Source organism: Vulpes vulpes, chromosome 8 (assembly GCF_048418805.1).
Source record: "Vulpes vulpes isolate BD-2025 chromosome 8, VulVul3, whole genome shotgun sequence".
Lineage (NCBI taxonomy): Eukaryota > Metazoa > Chordata > Mammalia > Carnivora > Canidae > Vulpes > Vulpes vulpes.
Window position 1 is genome coordinate 51,074,639 of NC_132787.1, and position 8,221 is coordinate 51,082,859.

An 8,221-nucleotide genomic window follows, 5' to 3' on the forward strand; every position below is an offset into this window, starting at 1 on the left:
GCAGCGGTTTGGCGCCTGCCTTTGGCCCAGGACGCGATCCTGAGGACCTGGGATCGAATCCCACGTCGGGCTCCCGGTGCATGGAGCCTGCTTCTCCCTCTGCCTGTGTCTCTGCCCCTCTCTCTCTCTGTGTGTGTGACTATCATAAATAAATAAAAATTTATTAAAAAAAAAAAAAAAAAGCATCTGGAATGCCACTACTACAAAGGCAGATGGAGTAGAATCCAACTGGCCATCCAGACACTTGTGTCAGCTTATTCTGCTTAAAGCAGAGGACATGTTTTCTCCAGATGCCTAGTCAAGTGCCAAGAGAGCCAAAGAGTGAATAAGGCAATTAAGAACAACCAGTTCGGGGCAGCCCCGGTGGCGCAGTGGTTTGGTGTTGCCTGCAGCCTAGGGCATGATCCTGGAGACCCTGGATCGAGTCCCATGTCGGGCTCTCTGCATGGAGCCTGCTCTCCCTCTGCCTGTGTCTCTGCCTCTCTCTGTGTGTCTCTATGAATAAAAATTAAAAAAAAAAAAAAAAAAAGAACAACCAGTTCGGGTGGCTCAGCGGTTTAGCGCTGCCTTAGCCTAGGGCCTGATCCTGGAGACCAGGGATTGAGTCCCATGACGGGCTCCCTGCATGGAGCCTGCTTCTCCCTCTGCCTGTGTCTCTGCCTCTCTCTCTGTCTCTCATGGATAAATAAACAAAATCTTTAAATAAAATAAAAAGAGATCTCTAAAAAAAAAAAAAAAACAAAAAAAACAAAGAACAACCAGTTCAAGAAGGCAGGAAACATTGGTGGCTCATACCAGCTCTTAAAGAAAGGGCCCCTAAGGCCTTCCTGGAACTGCAAAGCTACGTCATTCATCAAAGGTCTTAGATAAGGAGCCAGAGCTGTAAGACACAATAGATCACCAACTCCGTCATCTGCCAGCACCCATAGTGAGCATTGGTAGCAAAATATGCTACGTGAGGCCACTGCTCAGGCCATGGGACAGATAGCTTAGTGAGACCCAAAAGCCCAGAGAGTCTTGTAGCAGTTGCCCGCCAATTGGAGGAAAGTCCTGTCCCCTGCCTGCCTTTTCATCAGGCTTGAACCCAGATGAGTTCTGTTATGCCCAGTCCTCCAGGTGTCCCTCTACAATGGAACCAGCAGGGAAAAGGAGATTGGGGCGTCATGTGTGATGGTCTCCAGGAGTGGCAGTGATGGTGCTGGAAGAGGTGAGGAGACAGCACTCTGGGCCTCATTCAAGGGGAACAGTTCTGCTCAAATCCTCTGGGGTTTGACCCCTTGGATCTGTGCCCAAAGACCTCTACAGTTCAATAAAACAACAATGTTTTTTGAGCTAGAAGATCTGGCTTCTAGCTTCAACTCTGCTACTGTTTTAGCACATCATTTCTTTCTGGGTCTGTTCCTGCTTTATAAACACGAAAGAATAGGTGAGGTAACCTCTAAGTTCCTCCCAGGTCTGATATCTTACTATTCTCATTAAGTCGGCTTTTGGCGGGATGCCTGGGTGGCTCAGCAGTTGAGCGTCTGCCCTTGGCTCAGGGTGTGATCCTGGTCCCTGGATCGAGTCCCAAGTCGGGCTTCCTGCATGGAGCCTACTTCTCCCTCTGCCTATGCCTCTACCTCTCTCTCTTTCTCTGTGTCTCTTATGAATAAATAAATAAATAAAATCTTTTTAAAAGTCAGCTTTTGGCTACTCAGTGTGCCATTCATTTGCTTGTTGGCTTTCAGATCTCTACTCCTCCCCTACTCTGCCTTAGATTGAGCAGGGCTAGTGCAGGGCTAGCACCTACAGCCTACATTTCCCAGGCTCCTCTGTCACCTATCTTCGAGAGGCTCTAGTGGCAGATCAGAAGGTGGGAAGTAGCAAGAAGGGCAGTTCTCCCCGTCTCTGCTTTGAAAGGCAACTCAAGTAGTGGCTGTGTCTCCCCAGTTCCAGATCCTGCTAGATGGTCCTCACCAACCTATCTGCCTTTTTAGCTCTTGCAACACCCTTATAACAAGTTCCCTGTGTTAAACTCCCTCTGTTGAACTGCCCAGCAGGTGCTATTTTCCTCACCAGACCCTGACTGATGCAGCCAGGTTCTGGATTATCTATAATCATTCTCAGGCCCACTGCTGTACCACCCAGGTCATGTGCACTCTTGTATGTGCCCTTGATTTTATCCATGAAGAGAAGGAAATAGAAGGAGAGAAGGAGCCAGAAAGTGAACTGTCAATGATTGAGCATAATCCTAAACCAAATCTCTGCCCATTTTCCCCCTGCATCTGTACCACTGAGCACAGCTGGAAAAAAATCTCCCAACTATGCCGTTCGGTCTCTGCATAAAGTCATGGCTGCTGTCCTAAAGGCAAGCCTGCAATACTGCCTGCGATACTGCCCAGCAGCCACCTTGCATTTCCCTAGAGCATTCACTCCCCTGTCCTCCTGGGTGACTGTTCCTTTCCTGGTCCTCTCTACTCAAACCCCAGAGTCGCCTCCTCCTCCATCCATCATCACTCTCAGCTGGTGACCTTGCAGCCTGTTCCAGAAGCATTCAGAGGGAACAAGTTCCCACCACCCACTCCTCCACCTTCTACCTCTACTCAGTTATTCTCCCTTCTCTTCAGTAACTGGGTGAACTGTCCACACAGCAGGCGAAGGACAACCCTCAGATTGATTTCTCATGATCAAGATCTATTTCTTCATGCCTACCCGGGCTGCCCTATCTCTGTCATTTAAAAATTTCTCTCTTGGGTGCAGCCCCGGTGGCCCAGCGGTTTAGCACCACCTTTGATCGAATCCCACATCGGGCTCCTTGCAGGGAGCCTGCTTCTCCCTCTGCCTGTGTCTCTGCCATGTGCCTGCCATGAATAAATAAATAAAATCTTTTAAAAAATAAATTAAAAAATTAAAATAAAATAAAAATTTCTCTCTTGGGGGGTCTGGGTGGGTGGCTCAGTTGGTTAAGCGTCTGCCTTCAGCCCAGGTCATGATCCCTGGGTCCTAGGATTGAGCCCTGCATCCACTGGGGTCTCTGCTCAGTGGGGAGTCTGCTTCGCCCTCTGCCTCTGACCTTCCCCCCTGCTCATGTTCTCTCTCTCTCTTTCTCTCAAATGAATTAGAATTCTCTTTTGATTCCACTTCCCACCCTGGCCACTACCCCACCTCCCCCTGCTCTTTCAGCAGATTCTTCAAGGGAGATTTTTGGTTTTGGTTTTGTTTTTTGTTCTCTCTTCCCCCTAACCTTCTTTCTGCAGCCCACTTCAACCAGGCTTCTGTTCCCACCACTGTGTCAAAACTGCTCTTGGAAAAGTCCCCAAAGACTGTGCATTGCTAAATCCAATGATCAATTCTCAGTCCTCAGCTTACTGGATCTTGCCACAGCATCTGGCACAGCTGGTTCTCCTCTTCTCCCCTCTAAATGTTGGCATGCCCAGGACCAGGATACTTACTCTTTTCTACCTACACTTCAAGTCTCATGGCTTTCAATTCCATCTTCATTTCTCTTGTCTCTAGGTACCCACACTTGGTCCAGTCTGGACCTCTCCTCTGAGGTCCAGGTTCAGATATGCAACCACTTACTTAGTATCTCCATTTAGATGTCTGGCAGGCATCTCAAACTGCACAGATACAAAACTGAGCTCCTAATCATTCCTCTTTGGTTTGAAGAGGTAACTCCATTCTTCCAGTTGCTTGGGCCAAAAACCTTGGATCGTTCTTTCCCTCTTGATGAGGATGGATGGATCCATTTATTGACTTAATCCTCAGAACAGATCTAGAAACTGACTACTACAACCCTGATCTGGCCCCAATCATTTTGTACAAAGATTACTTCAATAGTTTCCTCTCTGGTTTCTCTAATTATGCCCTTTCTCTAATTATCCCCTTCATTGTTCTTAACATAGTGACCAGAGCAACTCTTTTATTTATTTATTTATTTTTTTTTTTAGAGCAACTCTTTTAATACATGACAAGTCATAGCACTCCTCAGCTCAAGTAAAAAGTTAAAATTGTCACAGTGGCTACAAGCCCCAACAGCATCTGGCCCTATTATCCCTCTGACTCCATCTCCTCTTCACTCATTCTGTTCTAGCTATGCTGGCCACTTTGCCTCCTTGAACACTCCAGGCATGCTTCTGCCTGAGTGCCTCTCACTGAGGAGTCCTTCTGCCTGGAATGCTTTTGCCTCAGAAAATCTTCCTTTCTCCATGTCCTTCCTGAAATATTCCCTTCTCAAGATGGCCATTCCTGACCACCCCATTTAAAATTGAGTGCTCCTCTCTGATCCTCCCCTGCTTTATTTTCTTCCCAACACTGATTTCCTTCTCATAAACTGTGCTTTCTTTCTCTTTCTTTCTTTCTTTCTTTCTGCACGCTTATTGTCTGTCTCTCCTCTCAGCCAGCTCCCCATTCTATGTATCCCCAGTACCTAGCACAGTGGATGGATGAATAAATTGATCCAAGTATGATTCTGCTTAATGTCATTAATTCATTTAACAAATCCTGACTGAGCACCTGCCTGTGCCAAGCACTGTCCTTATGATGCTTACAGTCTAGTAAGACATTAAGTAAATAGTCACATAAAAAATCAGAGAGGAAAATAAAGAAAACCTGTGACCAAGGCCAGAAAAGTATGGTGTGCTGTGACAGCATACAACAGAAGCCCCTAATTTAGATGGGAGGCTATCAGTGAGGCCTTCAGATCTGAAGGATGAAAGAGGGGAGTTGTCCCAGGAGAGGAAACAGTTTCTGCAAAGATCCTAAGCGGGGAATGAGCCCGGTGCTTTGAGAGACTGAGGGGTGGTGGGTACTGTTGAGGGTCTTGTCTTGCAAGGGGTGGCCTGTGCCTCCTAGGATCTGCCTGCAGGGAAGGGGAGGAGAGGCCCCCTCCCCATTTATAGTTTAATACCCTTCTGCCAAAGACAGGGAGCACAGGCAGGCTTGTGCTTGACCCACTGATAGAACAGCTGTGTTCGCAGCATCTCTATGTCCAGAAATCTGGATCCTGGTCACTTTTCTTTGGGCCAGTGTAGTTCAGAGAACTAGTCACTGCAAGTCACTCCGTCGAAGAGCTATTTTTTTTAAAGATTATTTATTTGAGAGAGAGTGAGTGAGTGAGAGAGAACAAACAAGAGGAGCAGCAGAGGGAGAGGGAGAAGCACACTCCCTGCTGAGCAGGTAGACAGATGTGGGGCTCCATCCCAGGACCCTGGGATCATGACCTGAGCCGAAGGCAGGCGTTTAACAGACTGAGCTACTCAGGTGCCATTGGGATGTCTCCAGAACAAGGCGATGGGGGCCAAAGCAGGAGCCCAGCAAGGAGGGCTTTGTAGAATATGCAGGCTGTGTGACCATGGCTAGGGTGGGACCAGAACAGCACAGAGGGGTGGAGGCCACTGCCCACTGATGACATCCTCCTTCCTCCGTTGTAGCCCTCCCAGGAGGCCAGGACCTAGGGCTAGCTTGCTGCTAGAAACCTGGAGGAAGGAGTTAAGAAGGCCAGGCTGATGAGCTGGAGACAGAGCTCTGTTTATCCAGGAAAAGAGGTCACACTAGGCAAGGGAGGCCTCTGCCAGCTCCTCCCAGGACTGGGCTGGGGGAGCAAGCTGGAAAGGAAGCTGCTCCCCTGTGGGCTCCGGAACACCTGCGGCCTCTGGGAGGCGGTGAAGCACAGGTGAGGCCTGCGCTCTGGGAGTCCATTCGATCTGGTCGTGGGCTCGGACTCCCAGGCCCGCTGGCATAAGGTTGAGGCCCCGCGGGTGGGGTGCAGGGGTGCGGCGGCGGCGGCGGTGGTGGTGGAGCCTCTAGGAGCCGGCCCTGGGGGTGGCCGAGAATCAATGCCGCCTTTGTGCTCAGTGGTTTCCCAGGGAGAGGAGTGGAGAGAGGGAGTGGCGGCCCAACGGCCTCCTGTCCTGTCCGCCCTGCAGACTCCACAAGCGGCGGCAGGGCGGGGAGGCTGGGGCAGGCCAACCGGGGTTTGAGCTGGAGGGTAGTTTCTGACCCCCGAGAGGTGCGTCTCCTTGGACTGGCCCTGGGTGCTCGCAGGACCTCAGCCAGGTGTGCAGTGAGTGTGCTTCTGGCCTGGAGCTGCTCAGAAAGGAGAGGGAGGAGTGGGAGCGGACAGGTGGGGCAGGGGCCAAAGGATGGCTCGGTCTGCAGAGGCCTGCTCTAGGCTGCCGCTGTGGCTGCGGGGAAGACAGGCCCAGGGGCACCCACAAGACCTTGGGAAAGAGTCTGAGTTCGAGATGGGGGAGGGGGGAGAAGATGAGCCTCCTGAGGGTCTCCCTGTCTCTTCAGGGCAGCGGGATGTACCAGCAGGGTTGGGGCTCTCAGTCACTGTTTGTGACCTGCAGATCTTCTGATAATTCGAGAGTGTTCCTCCATTCTCCTAATAGTAGCCTAGAGTTCTAGGGGGTGTGTTGGGCCTTCTAACTCTTTAGTGAGCGAGCATCCTTGGCACTGATGGCAGGGTCTGAGATCTCGGGCGTCTAAGGCCTGCACCCGAAAACGTGCCTGTCCCGTGCCCTCCTCCATTTCTCCGCAGCCCCCCAGGCTTCGCCGCCCGCTACTTTTCCTGGCGGGCCAGCATCAGCGCACCTCCCCCGGGCCTCTTCTGTCCTCCGCAGGCCTCCCCAGGGACGCTGGATCTGCGCCTTCTCGGTCCCGCGGCTTTCGGCGCCGCGCCGCCACCGCCCGCCGCATGTGGCTGTCGGAGAAGGCCGGCTACGGGCCGGGGCCGCGGTGGGCGCCGTGCGGCCTGCTCCCTGCGCGCCGAGCCCCGGGGCCGCCCGCCCGCGCCTGTCCCAACGTCCTCACCCCTGACCGCATCCCGCGGTTCTGCATCCCGCCTCGGCTCCCGGACGCCGGCGGTGCCGAGCCCCCGGCCGGGCGCGGCCTCCGCGCCGCCTGCTCGCTGCCGCACCTGGCGGGCCGCGAGGGCTGCCCCTTCCTGCCCGAGAGCCCGCACACGCGCCGGCGCGAGTCCCTGTTCCACCCGCCGCCGCCCGCCGCCGCCGCCGCCGCCGCCGCCGCCGCCGCCGCGCGGCCCCCGCTGCACGTGTCCGCCCCGGACCTGCGCCTGTGCCGGGCCCCGTCGCCCGAGCCGTCGCACCCGCAGTTCCCGGGCGGGCCGCCGCTCTTCCACCCCGACGTCCTGTGCTGCCCCCTGCGGCCCGCCAAGGACAGCGTGCTGCGCCTCGGGCCCCGCGGCGGGCAGCTGCGGCTCTCGGCCGAGTACCAGGCCGGGCCCGGGCGGCTGCGCCTGCGCCTGGTGAGCGCCGAGGGCCTGCCCAGGTCGCGGGCCGGGCCCGGCGGCGGCGGCGGCGGCGGCGGCTGCTGCGTGGTGCTGCGGCTGCGGCCGCGCGGCCGGCCCCGGGGCCAGCGGAGCCGCGTGGTCGGGCGCAGCGCCAACCCCATCTTCAACCAAGACTTCTTCTTCGACGGGCTGGGCCCGCGCGACCTGGCCTCCCGCAGCCTGCGGGCCGAGGTGCTGGACCGGGGCGCGGGCCTCCGCAAGGACGTGCTGCTGGGGGAGTGCGAGGCGCCGCTCGCGGCCCTGCTGCCCGCCCTGGGGGCCGGGGGGCGCTGCCTCGGCCCGGGGGCCGCGCCGGCGCCTGCCCATCTCAGCCTGTAGACTGCCTCAAAGAGGTCTCCTCCGGGTGTGTGGGTTCGTTCCTTTCAGCTGCCCAGCCCATATTTATTTTTGCTAATAAAACGTCTCTCCTGGGCAGGCTGGCTCCTCTTGTTGGCACCCCACGCTCAGATCTGCAGCCTCCTTTCCTCCCACTGCCCTGACTACAGCAGGGACGGAAGAAGCTCATCCCCGGTATACGCTGAATGGGAGCAGCTCTCTAGCGCTGGTTCTCAAACTTGCATGAGCATTAGAATACTCGGCATCAGCAATCCTGTACCCCATCCCCAAGAGCTGCTGAAGCTCCTTTAATAGGTCGGGGGTTCTGGAGTCCCGGGATCGAGTCCCACGAGCCTGCTTCTCCCTCCTCCTGTGTCTCTGCCTCTGCCTCTCTCTCTCTCTCTCTTTCTATCATGAATAAATAAATAAATAAATAAATAAATCTTTTAAAAAAAAATAGGTCTTGGGGGGGGGTAGGTAGGTCCTAGGGCTTGGTCTCAAAGGGACTCCAACCCTTCAGGGAGCTCTCTAATCACTGAGTCACTCCAGAAAAAGCTCAGTGACTGAAACCAACTTCCACCTCCCCCTCCGGGGATGGCGGATGGCGAAGGG

At 54.5% G+C, this 8,221-nt stretch overlaps 1 protein-coding gene across 1 annotated transcript; it reads left to right on the forward strand.

Moving 5' to 3' along the window:
• Window positions 1-6,514: 6,514 nt before the first annotated feature.
• C2CD4D (C2 calcium dependent domain containing 4D) lies at window positions 6,515-7,706 on the forward strand. The gene has a single exon (XM_072766554.1). It carries the CDS (start codon window positions 6,680-6,682, stop codon window positions 7,610-7,612), a length of 933 nt encoding a protein of 310 aa, XP_072622655.1. The 5' UTR covers window positions 6,515-6,679; the 3' UTR covers window positions 7,613-7,706.
• The last annotated feature ends 515 nt before the right edge of the window (window positions 7,707-8,221 follow it).